The sequence below is a fragment of the Miniopterus schreibersii genome (genome assembly GCF_964146895.1).
Source record: "Miniopterus schreibersii genome assembly, chromosome: 1".
NCBI classification, from domain to species: Eukaryota; Metazoa; Chordata; class Mammalia; order Chiroptera; family Miniopteridae; genus Miniopterus; species Miniopterus schreibersii.
Window position 1 is genome coordinate 74,361,272 of NC_138101.1, and position 19,306 is coordinate 74,380,577.

Below are 19,306 nucleotides of genomic sequence, written 5' to 3' on the forward strand. Positions count from 1 at the left end.
GGCTGAAATTTAGGGATCTGAGAAAGAAACAGGTCAGCAAACTAAACCCAGGGTAAGCAATTCTTATTCCAAATCAGGTTGGAGTTAGACAATGTTAGGGCAAGCAAAAGATGAGAATTCTTCTTTTTGAATATTCTATGGTAACGTACACATTATTTAAATTAGAAGCAAATGAAATCAATATATTCATGGGAAATATCAAAATAGCAATATAAACTTTTATATTTTAGAAACCTATCAGAAATATAACTACATTTTTAAAACCTGTCCTCTCCCAACACTACAAAATAAACCCAAATGCATATACATACCGTTTGCATTATTCATGCTTCCTCTAGAAATGCTATGCCAGATCATTTCCAGAACTTTCAACAGGACATGCACGAGAGTATTATTTTATATTGGTGTTTCACAAGCAAAAAGTTGATTTCAAATTAATGATTTAGCAAAACTCAAAGAGCCTCTGAAATTTGGTTTAAAAATTATTAAACATACTTCACTCATAACCTTTAACTCCTCCCAATAAAAAACCCAATACGTTATTCAACTAGGTAATCTCAAAGATAATTTCAGTCATGCTTCTAAAATGTAGTCTTCCAGACAACTCATTTGTTTCTAACAAATATTTCAATATGACATTTTCTATCCAATAGACTGAACAGTGTTTGAAATGTGGTTCCTTATTACACAAAAGCATATAAATGTTATACGGCACTATACGTTAGGCAGAGGTACTTAGAGCCTCTAATAATTAAAGGAATTATTAACAATGTAAATATAAAAACAATGGCTTAAAATATTCAGGAGAAAGCAGGGAAAATATCACTGCCAATACCATTGTTATTGAATAAAATGTTTTTAGCCCTTTAAAAATAGACTTTTATTGGGAGAGGTGGGGAGAGGAGTGGTGGGGAGATGAAAATGAGGCAGCATCAGATTCAGAACTTAATTAAAAAAAAAAAAAATCAAGCTTTGATCTCAAGCCACTTCATGCTGTCCACAGAAGGCCAAACCATTCCAAGCCAAAAGTCATGCATGTATTTTCCTGAATTCAAGATAAAAAAGAAAAATAAAAACAAAAATTCATACCTCTCCAGATGGCTTCTCATTTATAGGCTAATGTATAACATTGATAAATTGAACAGAGATCAATAATTTTGTCACTTTAACAACAGCTGTATAAATTTAAACTCAGAAATAGACAATTCAACATAAAAGCAGGAATTCATACCTTGTAGCCACATCTTTCATAATATGCTTCCTCTTCTTTTTTTGCAAGTTCACTACGCTTGAAATATTTTTTATTTTCCTATTGAAGAAAGAAATAAGTTAATAATACCATCATTGCGTAAAAATACATGTCCCCTAATCAACAAACTGAAAACACTCTTCAGTTTTTCAAGAAATTGGTACAGGTTTTTTTGGTTCCATAGAGATTATATTGATTTCCTGAACATGCCATCTGTCCTCAACCTCTAGTCTAAATTTGAAGTATAAAGTGATTATAATAGTACCTCAATACCATCTCCACTCAGGTATTTAGCACCTCATAGTCCAAAGCTCACTCACTCAGGCAATGACCGTCAATGGATGCTAAGACCATTATAGTAAAAGTTGATGGTGAACAACGGAAAGACCAGGCTGCCAACACTTGAACCCACCGATCAAGTTTGGCATCAAGAAAACATTATGCACCATCAACACAGCATTCTTGCCATAAAGGTAAATATGAATCTAATCAAACATTTAGGTCTAACTTCCAGTTTACCGGAAATGTAGGAAATAAAGGAATAACTAAATAACACCATAGGGAAACAAACACTGGAAAGTTTTACAAACTAGCCCCCGTTTCTCCAACAAGTCAATGAATGGCATCAAAAGGGGGTGAAGCTGGGGTAATAAAAATGTTCTCAATAAAAAGAAACCAAGAATCGTAATAAACAAATGCAATAACTGCAGTTTGTGTGGATCTGATTCAAACCAACCAACTGTAAAAACATATACATGCATATATAATTCAATACAAGATATTTTAAATATTTTTTTTATTGATTTCAGAGAAAGGAAGGGAGAGGGAGAGATAGAAACATCAAGGATGAGAAAGAGTCATTGATTGGCTGCCTCCTGCAAGCTCCCTACTGGGATAAAGCCCACAAACGGCCATGTGCCTTGATGGGGAATCGAACTGTGACCTCCTGGTTAAAAGCTTAAAACTCAACCACTGTGCTAAACTGGCCAGGCTCAATACAAGATATTTGAATGTGAAAGGAGTATTTGATGATATTAAGGATCTAATTTTAATTTTGTTGGGTGTCATTTGGTTTATATAAGAACATTCTTTTTTTTTCTAAGTGATTTTAGAGAAAGGAAGAGAGACAACAAGGGTCATCCATCTACTGCTTTCTGCATGTGCCCTGACTGGGAATCGAGCCCACAACCTGGGCATGTGCCCGGACCAGGCATAGAACCCACCACACTTTGGTGCACAGGACAATGCTCCAACCAACCAAGCCACACCAACCAGGGCTATATAAAAACATATTCTTATTTTCTAGAGTTAAAAATCTTTAATGGGGAGGGGTAGATGGGCTCATCAGACAATTATGTTTTTGTATATGTTTAAAACTTTCATAATAAAGTTTTTTAAAGTTCATTAACTCCATAAATATCTACCACACATCAAGCACAGCTTTACAGATGTAACAATGAAGAAGATATTACCTGGGGTAAGGAACTGATGCTATCACCTGAATATCAAAACTACCCTGAGAAAGGTGGGAGCATATAATATTAATCCCACAGTAGAGGTGAGAAACCTGAGCATTAATTAGATGGTTAGGTGACATTCCCAGAATTAGTAAGCCTCATGAGTAACAAAGGCAGGATTAGAACTTTGGTCCTTAAATCCTTTGTATTGTCGAGGATTCCACGCTACAGTTCTTCACTCCCAAAATATCCCGAGGATATTTTTCCCACTGATTTTTAGAGAGGAAAGGAAGGAGAGGGAAAGGGGAGGGGGAAAGGGGAAGGAGAGAGAGAGACAGGGGTGGGAGAGAGGAACATCAATGTGAGAGAAACACATAGATTGGTTGCCTCCCACACATGCCCAAACTGGGCAGGGGATTGAACCTACAACCCAGGTATGTGCCCTTGACCAGGAATCAAACCCACAACCCTTCAGTTCTTATAGCAGTCTATCTTAAGTTGATGGTCGCTTAAGTTGAAACATATTCTAAAGTCACTGCAATTTTTACTCCATGTTTATGTTTTTGTCCTTTTTTTTACTTTGTGTGTCTTTTAATTTATTCTTGTAATTATTCATGATCTGACTTTTGTCTTTTAATTTCTGTACTAGCTTTATAGTTGGTTGATCCACTGCTTTTACTAGGTGTTTGCCTTTGATAGTGATCATTTTTTTCTTTCTTATACTTTACTATTCACAGTTTTTCTTTTTTTCCTTTTTCTACTTAAAGTAGTCCCTTTAACATTTCTTGTAGTACTGGTTTAGTTGTGATGAACTCCTTTAGCTTTTTCATCTCTGGGAAACTCCTGATCTCTTCTTCAACTCTAAAAGATAGTCTTGCTGGGTAGAGTAATTTTAAAAAAAAATATATTGATTGATTTCAGAGAGAGGAAGGGAGAGGGAGAGAGACAGAAACATCAATGATGAGTGTCATTATCAGCTGACTCCTGCACACCCCTGCTGGGGATGGAGCCTGTAACCCGGGCACATGCCCTGACCAATAGTCAAACCTCGGACCTCCGACCTCCTGGATCATAGGTCCATGCTCAACAGCTGAGCCACAGTGACTGGGCAGGGTAGAGTAATCTTGGTTGTAGGTCTTCCTTTTCATGACTTCGAATATTTTGTGCCAATCCCTTCTGGTCTGCAAAGTTTCTGTTTAGAAATCGGCTGAGTCTTATCAGAGCTCCTTTGTGGGTAAGTGCTTTTCTCTTGCTGCTTTTAAGATTCTCTCTTCGTTTTTAACTTTTTGCATTTTAATTATGATGTGTCTTGGTGTGGGCCTCTTTGGGTTCATCTTGTTTGGGACTCTCTGTGCTTCCTGGACTCATATGTCTATTTCCTTAGCCAGCTTTAACTTCTAATACAGTAAATATCGATAAACACATAAACGAAAGTCCTTTGGGATCCTCAATAATTTGGAAGAGTGTAAAGGGGTCCTCAAACCAAAAGCTTTGAGAACCAATGTTCTAAGTTTCTGTTATGCAATAAAGTAATAAGAGATCAACTTAAGGAAGTTCCTAAATCATGTAATTCTTTCCCCACTGTTTCTCCAACAGTTTTAGCCTTCCTTTCGGTGAAGAGATGACCAACAGACTTTTCTGTGTGTATTGGGGGGGGGGGGATGTAATAGATAACCGGTTTTACTAGTAGGAACGAATCAAAGACTTCAAAAAACTAATCTGAGTCTGCCTTTCCTCTATGTTTCAGCTGGGCACAAACCCTTAGTAAAACCACAGACGTGAACAACCAGAAGAATTGGGGCAGAATTCCGAAGAATACCGACAGAGTGCGTATACGGCGCAGTTAGCGAAACTGCGAGGGAATAGGGGGCAATGAGGGTAATTTTTGCCAAAATCCTGGGTTTTCCTGCAACACCCCCACTTCCTCCCTAAGGCTCCCGAGTAAGGTGTCAAGGGAAGAACCAGGAGGGGCCGCTCCAGGGTAGTGGGTGAGGCTCTGGCTAAGCCCACGCCCGCCCGGAATCCTCTCAGTACCAGTCCTCTGACTCCAGGGCTCCCTCTCGCCGCCCCCCAACACACCCCGCGCCCACGACCCCAAGGCTCCTCACCACCAACAGGTTCCTGTCCTCCACCAGCTGCCGCTTCCGGAGGATCTCCGACTTCAGAATGTCCATGTTGTTGCCCGGGTTTAAGCTCGAGCTCCCCTCTCCGGCCGCTCCGGCCAAGCCTCACCCGGCCGGGCGCGGAAGGCGCACAAACACTGCAAACCCAAACACTATAGCACAACACTGACGGGGGCAGCTTCCGGCGGAAGCTGAGGTGAGCGACAGGAGGAAAGAGAGCCCCCAGGGCGCCTGTTGTTGACGACGCCGCTGTGGATGAGCGGCCCCTGGCGGCGCCCTCCGGCAGCGCGCCTGTAGTTTTCACTAGTGCACATACAAGTGAACAGTCTTTTGAATTGTGTGGAGGTCCACCTGCTTCATCTTTAATGATATTATTACACCTGCTCGTACCTGCTAGTTCAGGTCCAAAAACCTCCTACCAGAACACCTCAATTATGTTAAATAAAGCTAGATCCTACTTATTATACCAGAGGTTCACATTAGAGTTTCTGAAGTTACCTGCTTAACAAAATTAATGTACTAAAGACAGAAAAACCTGAACATTACCAGCTCATTAATATAAAGTAAAAGGACAGTGTTCATTGCTAGCTTGTTAAATTCCCTGTAAAGTTAAGCTGCTACATCTATTTAAGTATTTTTCAGAAGTAAATTTGTCTTTCTCACTCTAATTACCTCACAGAAATACTGTAAAAATCATGAGATGACAGGTGTGAAAGCAATTTCTGAACTACGAAGTGCAGCCCTCACTTAAAGTCTGATCCTTAGCCTCTGCTGTGGCTCACATCACCTCTTCCACCTGCAATCTTCTCCAACAGCCCCCCTCTATCCAAATCTTTCCCTAGTTCAAGGTCTAGCCTCTTAGGAGCTCTCTGCCAGAACCTCAACTGGATCCTTCCCTTCCAACTCTGCTTTTGCCTCTTGCCCTTGTCTTTTTTGTCTCCATATAAGCAATTTTCAACCTTTTTCATCTCATAGCACACATAAACTAGTGACTAAAATTCTGCGGCACACCAAGAAATATATCATATTTTTTGCCAATCTCACCAAAAAAATAAGGTGTAATTTTTGATTCATTCACACCAGACAGCTATTGTTGTGTTGGCTGTTGTCATTTTTTTTATTTGACAATCTAAGGGAAAAGAGGTCAGTGCCCCTGACTAAATAGTCAAGCATTGCATGTTTTAAAAATTCTTGTGGCACATCAGTTGAAAATCACTGCTCCATACTCCTACACTATGCTTAGCATTTTTCTTATCTGGTTTCCAAATCAGCATCAGATTTGAAAGGCCCTAGAGGAACGTCTGTAGACAACCTATGACAGCAGTGAGAAGTGATAGTTGAGAACGGAGGAAAAGACTATAAAAAACCAAACTCAGGAACATAAAATTCTGCATATACGTGGTGTTCCAAAAAAAATGTATACACACTTTAACAGCTGATAGCTCAATTTTGAAAATGAAATGTATTTTAATAAACACTGCTTTTATAATTATACATTATACAATGTGTGTATACATTTTTGGGAGACTCTCTCCATATATATATATACATATATATACATACAATTTCACTGACTGAAGCAAATAAGGGTTGATAGGAACCAATAATGATTAATCTTAAATGCTAGGCTAAGAAAAAAAATTAGACTGAAAATCTTAAAATATAATGAAGTAATTATTAGAATTTTCTGTAAATGTAAATAAACTTCCTTTTGACTTATTGAGAAAAGTCTCATAAGTAAATTTTATAAGTTGTAATATGTGCGAATACTATGTCCTCATTCTAATTACAAATTTGTACAATAATAAATATTCTTAATGATGCACTTTAGCTATCAAAAGCAGATAAAAATTTTAAGTATATATTATTTTTAAGGAAATGGGATTAATACATTTTAAAAATAATACCATCCAAACTACATGCTTAAACATGTGACTGATGACCTAATATGAATAATTCATTACTCAAGAATTATGAACAGCTACTTTGTTGTATTGAGTAACATGATATTATTATAAATATTCTGTTCTAGACATTTGTTTAAAATTCCAAGGAAAAAAATGATGTATCTAATCATAACATTAGGTGGTGATCATTGATTTCAGAAATTAAATTATGAAAATATTTCTGACATACATATTTTTTTAACTAAGAAAACATTTAGTGCTGCTTACATTTCAGAATGAAAGAACTAAAAAATTTGCAAGGCTATACAGTACCATTTCTACCTATTTGGGCTGCTCACCCCCACTCCATCTTTTTCCTTCAAATGCTATAATCCAATAATTCTCAAATTTGTTGGTCTCATGCCCTTTACACTCTTAAAAATTACTGAGTATCCTAAAGAGCTTTCCCTAATGTGGGTCATAAGCAAATAATGATCAATGTTTTCCTTGTTAGAAATGAAGACTGAGAAAATTTAAAAGATGGATGGATTCATTTTAAAATAAAAATAATACACCCATACTTGTTAGTACAAATATTTTTGATAAAAAATAACTATTTTCCAAAACAAAACAAAAAATAAGAATTACTTTGTTTTAAATTTTTTTAATCCTCTAGTGTCTAGATTATTAGTATATAGCTGGATTCTCGTATTTGTTTATAGATTCAATCTGTTGAAATATAACATATCAGCCCTGGCTGGTGTGGCTCAGTTGGTTGGGCTTCCCTCCAGTGCACCAAAACATTGTGGGCTGAATCTGAAGTAGAAGGCATGCAGGAGGCAGCCAATCTATGTTTCTCTCTCTCATCAATGTTTCTATTTCTCTCGCCCTCTCCCTTCCTCTCTCTGAAATGAATTAAAAAAAAATTGATAAAAATTCTGCAAAAAAATACAAATAAGCAAAACTATAAATGCAGAACTGCTATAATCCCACCTGCCAGGAGAAAACCATATTGGCAGGTATCCTTTACATACTTTCTCTGCATATATTTGCATGATTTTAAAGCAAAAATGGGATTCTTTCCCATAAATTGTCCATTATTCAATTGAATTTCACTGTCTGTACTTTTTTTTTAATCCTCACCTGAGGATATTTTTTCCATTGCTTTTCAGAGAGAGTGGAAGGCAGAGAGGAGGGGAGGAGAGAGAGAAAAACATCAATGTGAAGGAGACACATCCATTGGTTGCCTCCTGCATGTGACCTGAGCCTCCAACCAACACGTACGTGTTGAACCCAGGACCCTTCAGTCCGTGGGCCAATGCTCTAACCCCTGAGAAAAACAGCTAGGTCATCACTGTCTTTATTATTGACTATTTAGTTCATTTCTAATTTTTTGCTGTTATAAACATTACAGAGCAGGGATAACTGTAGAGGATGACTTAGAAAGGAAGGAAATGTGGAGGGGGGGACAAAAGCAAAAAAATTCTGAAAAATGGACAAAACTGCTTAGAGTTATATAAAAGTGAACAAAAATTATCCTTTATGGCATGTGAAAAGTATCACTACACAGAGTCCCTGGGAATAATAATTTTTTATCAAGTTATAATTTTGATCAAACTGTCATCTTAACTAACATGTTTCCTTCCAGTGCGGACCCACTCACTTATTCTCACTCCTGGTCCTGCTCCAGTCTCTGTCTGTCCTGTGTGCGATGGCATTTCATTATAGCCGCTTCCTGCCAGCCTAAGCACCTCCCTCATCTCCTTTCTTTCTAGAACATCTGCCATGCTAATTTCTAGTTTTTGACTAATTCTACCATCTACTTTCTGCCCTCCTTCCTCCAGGCTGCTCAGCACTGCTGGAGAAAAATCATGCAACTTGTTTCACTAGGTGTCACTAGGTGCGTTTGCTCTCCAGCCTGGGCTGGCCCGCTGTGCCTCTGGTCTTTTTCCTCTGAATCTCCACAATTTGCTTGTCCTTCCTCTAACTGCACGTCCTGCGTTACAGTCCTCCATCTCATTAAGCCTTGGATTCTCAGTTTGTAAACTAAAAGTAATATTAGCTACTTGGACAGGAGTGGAAGTAAGAATGATGTTTCTAATATATTAAGAGATGAGAAAGAAAAAGATTTCCTCGTGAGAATTAAACTAGAAAATTCCCAAACAGTGAAGGTGACTGCATCTATGGTGTGTACATCAAAAAGTTGTCAGTCAGTGTGTGACTTAATGATTTGGAAATGCACAAAACTCCAAGCAGCAGGAGGGCAGTGGTAGTAAACAGCCTGCGCACTGGAGACATCGAGCAAATTAGAGAGGCTTGGTACACAGCAGATTCCACTTGGAGTGTCCCCAAGGCTTCCTGCCTCCTCAGTGTCAAGGCTTTTGCCCACCCACCTGTGCTTTAATCAGGGGGTGGGAGACCCAGTCCAGACATTTTCTGTCTTTGCTGTCTAAGCCCAAAGCCAGAAACTATCAAAGACACTCAGTAAACTCATTTTATTTCTTAAATGTTCAATGAACATATCGTATTCCAAAAATGACTTTCCCTATCCTTTTTTGTTGATCATATTTTAAGCATTCCTTGAAAGCTTAGCCTGAGCACTCTAGTCCTAAGCATGTTGTCTTACCGCCAGAATGTTCCCCTTCACATGAGGTGAGGCTGGTCCTGGAAGCTCTGGGAATAACATTAATCTAGGACTGAGGATTTCTGTCCTAATGCTGTACTAATATTTTATTTAGGATTTTTAGATTTAGAGTCATAAGTGGGAATGGCCTACAGTTTTCTTTGGGTATCTATATTTGTTGGGTATCACAACTGTGCTGGCTCCATACAAGACATTTGAATATTTCCTTCTTTTTCTAGGGTCTGAAACAGTACCTCAGAATTCATTGGCCCTAACGGTCTGGTAAAATTCCCCTGTGGGAACATCTGGACCTGGTGCTATTTTGGAGAGTAGCTCTTTGCTTTTCTTCCCCATTTCTACCATGGCAGTTGGTCTGTTAAAATGTTGTATCTCGTTTAAAGCCCATTTTAAGAAATTATACTGTCCTGTAGTTATTTATTTTATCCAGATTTTCCAATGTATTTGCTAAAACTGAACAAAGTCATTCCTTAAGGTAATTGTACTTTCCTCTGCATCTGGAGTTAATTTTCCTTATTCCATATTTTGTATATTTTTGCTTTCTCCCCTTTTTCTTGTTCAGTTAAGAGTTCACCTATTTATTGCCTACGAACCAGTTCTTAGATTTATTGTTTTAATTCTATATTTTTCTGTTTTACGCATCATCGTTTTAGGATTTTATCTTTATTAATTACATCCTTTTGCTTTTCAAAGGTTTATTTCGTTGTATTTCTAACTTCTTACATGAGTGCTTAATTAATTTAGGTTATTATAACTTTTTAATTAATTAGTACTATTTTAGTAAAATTCCTTGGGTTCTGATATGTCATTTTCATACTTGTCTAGGTATTGTCTATTTGGTTTTTTGTTCTCCTTTTTGATCCAAATGTTATCTGAACATTAAAAAATTTCCAAGTAGTAGAAATATTTTATTTTCTGTTTTGTCACTAATTTCTAGTTTTTAAAAATTCTACTTATTGGAATATATTAAGATATTATCTGTAGCCTAAAATATGGCCAGTAGTTGTGAATGTTCCAAGGATACTTGAATAGGTGTAATCTCTGTGTCAGGGTACAGACTATTTATTTTCTTTATATATCCTATAATCTTTGTTATGAATAATGAAATTGTTATTCAGTGCATAGATATTCCTATATCTTCATTGTGAATTGTAACTCTTATGATTATGAAATGCTCTTCTTGGTCTCATTCAGTGCTTTCTGCCATGAAATCAACCCTGTGTAAGGTTGTGATTGCGAGCTCTGATTTCTTTATGTTTGCATATTCCTGAGATAGCTTTTCTATTCTTGTATTTCCAAACTTTCAAAATCACTCTATCTTGTATACAACATAGCGTTGTGTTATGGTTTGTGCTCCAATCTGAAGCTGTATATTTTAAATAGGCAAATTTAGCTCATTTATGTTTATTCATGTAAGATGTTTGATCTTAGTTCTGTCATATTGTTATGCTTTCTGTTTTGTAATTTTTTTCACTTATTTCACTATGTGATTTTGTTTGATTTGTTGTAGTTTTATGTCTGTGTTTTGATCATTTGAAAGGTTTGTATTTTTGTTGTGGGTTACAAATAATAATTATAATATTACCTGGTGCCCTTAATCATCTATTTCTTTAAAGTGTCTATTCACTCCTTACTATATTTCTTTATTTTCTTCTTTTCTCAATTGCCATATTTTAGTTGATTATATTCTTTCTCAGTATGTTCCGTTGTCTTAAAGATATAAACTAAAATCTCTATTTGATTTACCAGCTTGAAATATTTTACCCACGATTATAGATATGAAAATCATATTTACACAAAATCCCATTTTCTCTTTTCCTCCCAAATTTCGTTAAATCGTTTTTAAATTGTGAGGCTTTATGTTATTTATGTAACCTTAAACTCCGTATCGTTTCCTTAGTCGTATAGTTAATTCAATGTTTGTTGCCATTTCTTTTGCATCAGTTTTTCCATTCACCTCACCTAATGGTGATTAATGTTCAACAACACGCATCCAGACGAATGGAATTGCTTTGAATGAATGAGAATGAAGGACTGGAAGGATTCTCCCCCTCTCTCCTACTAGAACACAGTTGGCTCCCAAGGACTATCTTTGCATCCTTGCACCATTTCTCTTCCTCGCCATCCAGAGTCACTGCAAAGCTGTGAAATTTCGCAAACAAACTTGCGCCACCGCGACACCTCTTGGCGGAAGCGTAGGATGCCGACGGAGGGGCGGTGCAGTGCGGTCCTCCCGCCGGCAAGGGGCGCCGCGGCCAGGCGACTGCGGCGTAGGTGAGTCTCTCCCTGCCGCACGCTTACCTGACCCCGCTCTGGCACGCGCCCTGCGGATTCGGCGTAGGGGTTGGCGCCGGCTGCGGTTCCGGCCGTCACGGGCTTAGGCCGAGTGCGCCCAGCCTTGCCTCACGGCGGCGCCTGGGCCTTGGTGCACCGCCGCGGCCCATGGGGAGAGTCGGCCTGGCCGGCCGGGTAAGTAGCACCCCCGGGGGGAGGCACTGAGATGGGTGGCCCGGCGGGGAGGGGGGCGGGAGCGCCTCTCCGGGGGAGGGTTGGACGTGAGACCGCGGGTTTAGGCCGCGTCGCTCTGGGGCGGAGGTCCCGGGCCGGTCCCCCGAGCCGCCGGCGCCCGCGGACTCCAGGCGGACCCCCGTCCCGCCGACCCTCTGTTTCCCTTTGCTCCCCGCCGCCGCTTTCCTATTTACCTCGGGTTACCGGGGCCTCGAGCTCTGCCTCTGTTCTCCCGATTCTTCCTTTTACCGTCTGGTTCCGTCTGCGTTGGACCCGAGGACGTTTTTCTCTCCCCTCGATTGGTCATGTTTTGTAAAAGTTGCCGGGTCCCTAGACCCCGGTCGCCAGGCCTGTGTCACCTGTGTCACTTTCACCCCTCTGAGGCCAAGGCAGTGGAGAAGAGAGCAGCTGTTTCCTTCCCGGGCCGTGGAACTCCTGAAGTCGATGTCCCTCAAAGACGAGTTGTTTTCCTGGACAGGTGAAGGAAGACGTGGCTCCGGCGTTACCTCGGTCCTTGTCCTTTGAAAGCGATGTTTTAGCTCTGGTGTTCAAACAACAAGCAGGCATTTTCTGAGCGTCACCTCTTGCCCAGACCGTATGTTATGAACAGCAGTTGCAAAATAATTAAGACACTGTTCCTGCTCTCGGAGTTTGGTCTCTAGGGAAACAGTCAAAAAACCCATGCCTGGGTTGATCCGAAGGACTAGGATGGGGTCTGGAAATGCTTCCAAGAGGGAGTGATGCTTATAACTGAGTCTTGGAGGTGTTTTATTAGATGTGCAAGATGCGAAAAGGTTCCCTGCAGAGGAAAGGAGTGTAAAGGTGGCTTCTGCTACCAGAAGCACCACAGTGCATTCTGGGAGAACTGCAAGTAATGCAGAGAGGGAGCTTTGAGGAGAGGTAGTCGGGTCAGATCAAAAGGTTCTTTGAGAAGTCAGTAAAGGAGAGCCAGCTTTGAAGGTACTGATTGCTAGAACCAGGAGAATGGGTGGAAAATATATTCTAGATACGGGCAAATTGATGTGTAGATGCAGATAGATGAGGGCTGTATCTCCCAGTAACAGCTGGAGTTTTTAAAGAGGCAACTCAGTTTCCACATTTTTATGGGATAAAGGTCGCAGACATTTTGACTATAATAAAGATATTCAGGGAATATGGGGCAATAAAGTAGTAACTTAAACCGAGGGTGTTCTATTTTTAGAATTTTATTAAGAAATGTGCTGCAAGCTGTACAGTGTAGAATAGATTATGAGACACAAAAATATAACCTGGTGTAATAGAAATGTTAACAGTGAAGAGCTATTCTGATTGTGGAGCTCTGTGATGACTAAGGATAGTCTTTATGGAAAATGAGAATTGGGGGAGAATTGTGCATTCTCAAATGTAACTTTATAAAGTGGATTTCTTTTTAAAAAATTTTTGTTTATTGATTTTTAGAAACAGAAAGGGGGAGAGAGACAGACATCGATTTGTTGTTCCGCCTGTTTATGCATTCATTGGTTGATTCTTGTATGTGCCCTGACTGAGGATTCAACCTGAAACCCTGGCATATCAGAAGGATGTTCTAACCAACTGAGGTACCCGGCCAGGACAAGTGGATTTCTTTTTACCTGTTTGTTTTTTGTTTTTTGTTTAAATATGTTTTTTTTATTTTAAAGAGAGAGGAAGGGAGAGGGAGAGAAACATTGATCTGTTGCCTCAGGTATCCACCCCATCCCAGGACTGAACCGGCAACTTGGGCATGTGCCCTGACTGGGAATCAAACTGGTGACCGGGATGACACTCTACCAACTAAGCCACACTGGCAGGGCTACCTGGTTTGTTTTAAATTATCTTTATGGAACAGATGATCCAGGGCTGGTAATCTCTCTAGTCTTTCATAATAGTAAATCGTGAAGGATGTTTTGTTATACACTTAAATTGCAGGTGACTCCCATGGACTTTGTCTGGAATACACTCCAGCCTGTGTTATTTTGGTAATTATCAAATCTATGAGAATTGATGAAAATTGTAAACTGTGACAAAGGCGTCAGAAGTGGAGGTATAGGGAAATTGTAAAAAGTCTTTAAAAAGTCATCATGAATCTTATCTATGAGGCAGATGCTTTGTGTTACCTATATTCTTTTGTTGATGGGTGTGCATTGCCCCTCATAGTTTTCCTTGTGTTCCTTTCTGTAGATGTATACTTCCCATATTCTTTAGGCTTCATTTTTTGTTCGTGGTACATGAATACCTGTTTAGTGATAAGAAGGTCTCTTACCAAGCTTGCTTCTTGAGGTGCTCAGAACTCAGACCTTGACTTATTATTAGTTGTGTGGTTGTAGTATTTTTTGTCCCATAAATTATAGTATACTGTTTAAAATTTACCATACTTATATCAGATTCCACTTACCATAAGTTAATATCCTGAGAAGTCAGATCTGCACATCTTATTGTTTCATGATAATGTGGTTTAAGTGGTTTAAAATGCATTAACATTTTCCATCCACTTGCAGATACAATTAGAAAATATTTATAAAGTGCTTACAATTTTCCAAGCATGGTGCTAAGCTAGAGATACAAGAATGAAGTCAAGAACAGCCGTTACATGAGGCATAACATGTAAAAGTTGCCCTGAGCCAGTTGTGTTCAGGGGAAACAAATTGGAGATAGTTTTATGTGTGAGTAGTAGTCACGAAAGGCTTGAAAGATGAGTGGGATACTTCTGAGAAAACTTCTTCCATGTTCTTTTTCTGCCAGTGGGGCATGTTTAAAAAATATACTTTGCCAGCCTAGGTAGAATCTTGAAAAGTTATTGTTCTGCTAGCAGAATCATGTTTACTGTGTTTCTTCTTAAATGGAGCATATATGAAAGATGTGTTGATCAAAAGGTGGAGATAACAATAAAAAAGAAGTAAATAGCAGTTATATTAAGTTGTAAAAGTCAGCTATTTGTATTTGCATTTGATCCTGGCTGCTTAAGGTATATCCAAATGTTAGAAAGTGCTGCTTTTTATTTTCTGGCACAAGACATCATGAAATAAATGTGTTTGTTGTATCATCTAAGTAACACCTTGACATAAATTAAGTTCAGGTGCTGGCTGTTTGTCAATGCATTTGTTGCATTCAGTGGTAGCAGTGGGGAGAATGAACGAATCAACTATGATATTTTTATAAGTGCTTACAACACCTAAAATAAAAAATACACACACCTTTTAAGGAATAGATGCAATAAAGCTATGTAAATAAAATTATATAAAAGGAGGAAAACAAGGAATTAATGAGAATGGAATTCAGAGCCTGGAAAATCACTTGAATGGAATAGGTTCTTGTTCAGATCTTGTCTCTTGTTTTGGGTGGTGAAATCACTGGAGCTTGTAGCATTATAGTAAGTAATTAAAAACAGGCCATGTGTGCATGGATGGATGATGAATGTGTTGTTGCTGTGATTAATGCAGTCCTGTGGAGTTGAAGTTCAGTAAAAATAAGAAAGCTCTTCTGCATTTACTGTGATGCTGAGATCTGATTTATAAGCACTTCGTTGCAGAAACTAGCAGATGATGCTAAGATGACATCAGTTTCTAATATTTAAAGTGTGTTTTTGAAGGTTTTGAGAATAGAAGCAAGGAATTTTAAATTAACATAAGACTTGCTGCATAATGATTTCTGAAGCTTACAGATCAAGGCAAATCAAATGGAAATGTCAACAAACCATCTTCAATTTAGAAATAGACTCAGAGGAAGTATAGTCTCATGAAACCTCATTAATTCAGCCTTGAAATCCTTTTTAAATATTGGATTTTTAGCCCGGCCGGGTGTGGCTCAGCGATTGAGCATCGACCTAGGATCCAGGCGATAGGGGTTCGATTCCTGGTCAGGGCACATGCCTGGGTTGCAGGCTCGATCAGTGACTCTCTCATCATTGATGTGTCTCTCTCTCTCCCTCTCCTTTCCCCTCTCTGAAATCAATAAAGATATATTTAAAACAAAACAAAACATATATATATATATATATATCTTTATCAATAAAAATATATTTAAAACAAAACAAAATATATATATATATCTTTATCAATAAAGATATATTTAAAACAAAACATATATATATATATATATATATATATATATATATATATCTTTATTGATCTCAGAGAGAGGAAAGGAGAGGGAGAGAGAGAGAAACATCAATGATGAGAGAGTCATTGATCGAACGTGCAACCCAGGCATGTGCCCTGACCGGGAATCGAACCCCGATCGCCTGGATCCTAGGTCGATGCTCAACCGCTGAGCCACACCCAGCTGGGCAATAAAGATATATTTTTAAAAATAATAATAAAATAAAATAAATTGTAGTAAAATATATATATAACATAAAATTTGCCATTGTCACCATGTTTAAGTGCACTGTACCATGGCATTAAGTACATTCACATTGTGCAACCATTACCACCATCCATCTCCAGACCCTTTGGCCTACTCTTTCTAGTGGAAGCTGTGGGCATATGTGATTTCACTCCTGATTCATGTGGCTAAGTAGACTTTATTTGAATATTAATATTTCAACAAATATTTTTTTTTTTTATTTACTTTTAAATTTTATTTTTGTTTAAAATATTACAGGTGTCCCTTTTTCTCCCCAATGACCCATTCCACCCCGTCCCATCCCTCTCCCCATTCCCTCTCCCCACCGTTGCCCTTGTCCTTGGGTTGTGCATATATGCATATAAATTCTTTGATTATTCTCAACAAATATTTATTAAATGCCTACTCTGTGCCAGAAATTGGAGATGCAAAAATGAATAAGCTAATCTTCCCCTTTATAGTTTAGTGGGCATTTGATTAACCTATTTCTGTTTGTAAATACCTCATCTGATGAAGTTTTCAAGTTTTTTATGAAGAGGTATTGGAAGAAATAGAGTGAAGTTTGGGTTGCAGACCAGTTTTGATCATTTATCTTTATGTTTGTAATTTCCCAGAAAGCTTTGTTTAGATTTGTTTCCCAGAATGTGCTATTCTTCCCTTGCCTTTATAAGAATAAAGAAAGACAGAACAAATGAACCCGTAGTTTTTACTAGGTTTTGGTTTGGTGACCAATTGGATGAAGAGGGCTCAAAAATTAAACTAGGGTAGATGAAAGATGCGTGGTCATTTCTCAAGTATGTTTTTTTGAGAACCACGGTGTTAAGCAGGACCTTCAGCGTTGTTGTTCTTGCTGATGCTCTGTTTGAGTTTTTCAGATTAAGTTTAAGGATATCTTATCTAAATTTTAATTTTAATTTAGATAAAGATGACTAGTTTTGAATGCCACGTAGGCTAGGGGGAAGTAGACTCTAGGAGGATTTCCTCTAAAGCTTTGAAGACAAGGTTGTATTTCAGCCATACTTAATTAAGAAATGGCTTTCATTACTTTTTCTTCATTTAGTTTTAGTGACTCAAGCTTAACGTGACAAGGCATTGCCAGGTTCCTGAATAAACTGTTTACTGTGTCTGGCACTGAAGACAGTGGGAATTTCCCTGTTGGATGTGCTCTCTAGGAAATTGTTGGTGCTGCTATCAGCTAAGCTGGGAGTTGTCACAGAAGCTTTAATGTCGGCATCCTGGGAATTTTAGGTGATTCATTGGAGCAGTCAGTCACCAGTATCCTGGGCCCTGCTTTTATTCACGCTGCTTCTGTGCTACCTTGGGGGCCTTTCGTTAAGAAATCAAAACAGCCCCGCCAGAGTAGCTCAGCGGTTGAGCATCGACCTTTGATCCAGGAGATCGAGGTTTGATTCCTGGTCAAGGCACATGCCAGGGTTGTGGGCCTGATCCTCAGTAGGGGGTGTGCAGGAGGCAGCTGATCAGTGACTCACTCATCATTGATGTTTCTGTCTTCCTCTCCCTTCCTCTCTCTGAAATCAATAAAGATATATTTTTTAAAAAAGAAACCGAAACAGAGCTTTTAGGTAATCTGAGGATTTGTATATCAAGAAGCAGCAACAATGTAGTGGGGCACTGACTTCCAGGCAGAGAGAACTACAGTGCTCAAAACCAGAACAGCTATTCTGAGGGAGTAAAGTTGGTATCTACTCCATCACCCCCTCAAAGTGGAACCAAGGTTAGCTAAGGTGTTGGGGCAGCAGGGTATTAGAATACCGGATATAGAAGGGTAGAGAAGTAAGCATACAACAGAGAGAAATTTTTGCCCTGAGTCAGATATAACCCTGGGAGTAGATTTCCTTCTTGTTAATGTCTTCCTGAAACACAGACACAGGCTGAACAGGCTTTGTATATAACACAGTTTCTATGGCAAAATGCTGTCTGGGCCTGAGAACTGGCAAGACTTTTAGATGCGTTCAGAAATGGGAAGCTACTTGTGCTAAGCATTTATTTGCAATTTAGGGGTTTCAATCAAAAAATTATTTTTCCATCTGAGAAAGACTGATGTCTTATTTTGAGAAGTGGGTCATGTTGTGGGTTTCAGAATGTTGAGGTTTTTATAAAAGGTGGCAGTAGGGATTTACTAGCAAGGGCTGTGGTGTTCACCTGACTGGGTTTGAAATGACCTGGGGCAGATTTATCTCTGGAAGTCCCACCCAGTTTCCCATCTGTAATCTGGTGCTAGGCTTCTGCAGCAAATACTGCCTTTACCACCACTCTGGCCAGATAGTTTAATAAGTGTTAACTATTGTCTTTGTTTTTGTTGTTATTTTGTTTTCCTCTATTCTGCAGGGATATTGTATATTCATCATTCACATGCAGCGTCATATCTTTTTGTAACCAATGTCATGAGGAAATCAGGATATTTAAGATCTAACCCTCTACACTCCCCTCAACAAGTAGTAATAAAATACATCACTTGATCAACCTATTTCTGTGAGATCATTTCTGTTTTGTTTTTTAATCTCTTAGGCATATGTTTAAATTTTTTCTCTATAAAAGGGTAGTTAATTGTGCTGAATGAATCTGGTGTTTTTGTAAGGTTTCAACTTTTTGCTGTTGAGACCAAATAGAATTTTTTAAATTGGATGTATGTAATTAATAATGTTATGAATCTAGAACTTTTCATCTTTAGCTCATTATATGATGTAGAACATACCTATTTTACCAGTGAATTCCTTGACCACATGATCTTATTAATTCTAAAAGTTTATTTTTAAAATAATACATGCATATTAGAAGACACTGACTGGTGATACCAGATGTCTTGGCTTCTGTCACTGAAGGTTCCTAGACTAGGGGATCTCTTTAAATACATTTTACCTCTAAAATTCCTTGAAAATGACTTATTTTTAACACAAAACAATTTTGTTTGTTACTCCTCACCCAAGGATGTGTTTTCCATTGATTTTTAGAGAGAGTAGAAGGAAGGGAGGGAGGGCAGGGGGAGAGAGAGAGAAATATCCATGTGAGAGAGACACATCGATTGGCTGCCTCCCAAACGTACCCCGACTGGTGCTGGGGATGGAACCTGCAACCCAGGT

The 19,306-nt window shown here is 38.7% G+C and overlaps 3 protein-coding genes across 5 annotated transcripts in view; 2 read left to right on the forward strand and 1 right to left on the reverse strand.

Annotated features, from left to right (window-relative positions):
* The window catches only part of LOC308552918 (uncharacterized protein), a 47,343-nt gene extending 42,816 nt beyond the window's left edge, over nt 1-4,527 (forward strand). Inside the window, exon 2 of the transcript XR_013998156.1 lies at nt 4,454-4,527. The gene's annotated coding sequence lies outside the window, so the exon portion shown is untranslated. The remainder of the gene's footprint in view (nt 1-4,453) is intronic.
* PRPF18 (pre-mRNA processing factor 18) overlaps nt 1-5,022 on the reverse strand; it is a 29,511-nt gene extending 24,489 nt beyond the window's left edge. The window contains exons 1-3 of one of the 2 annotated variants that reach the window (XM_081128383.1): nt 4,815-5,015; nt 1,232-1,309; nt 1,090-1,116 (exon numbers count right to left, since the gene is read on the reverse strand). In XM_081128383.1, the coding sequence (XP_080984509.1) occupies nt 1,090-1,116; nt 1,232-1,309; nt 4,815-4,880 (171 nt within the window). In that variant the 5' untranslated portion in view covers nt 4,881-5,015. Of the gene's footprint in view, nt 1-1,089; nt 1,117-1,231; nt 1,310-4,814 lie in introns of both variants that reach the window. The other variant, XM_081128382.1, reaches the window with a different exon arrangement.
* Nucleotides 5,023-11,682: 6,660 nt separating this feature from the next.
* The window catches only part of RBM17 (RNA binding motif protein 17), a 31,101-nt gene continuing 23,477 nt past the window's right edge, over nt 11,683-19,306 (forward strand). The window contains exons 1-2 of one of the 2 annotated variants that reach the window (XM_081136295.1): nt 11,897-12,342; nt 13,302-13,441. The gene's annotated coding sequence lies outside the window, so the exon portion shown is untranslated. Of the gene's footprint in view, nt 11,826-11,896; nt 12,343-13,301; nt 13,442-19,306 lie in introns of those variants that run through there. The other variant, XM_081136294.1, reaches the window with a different exon arrangement.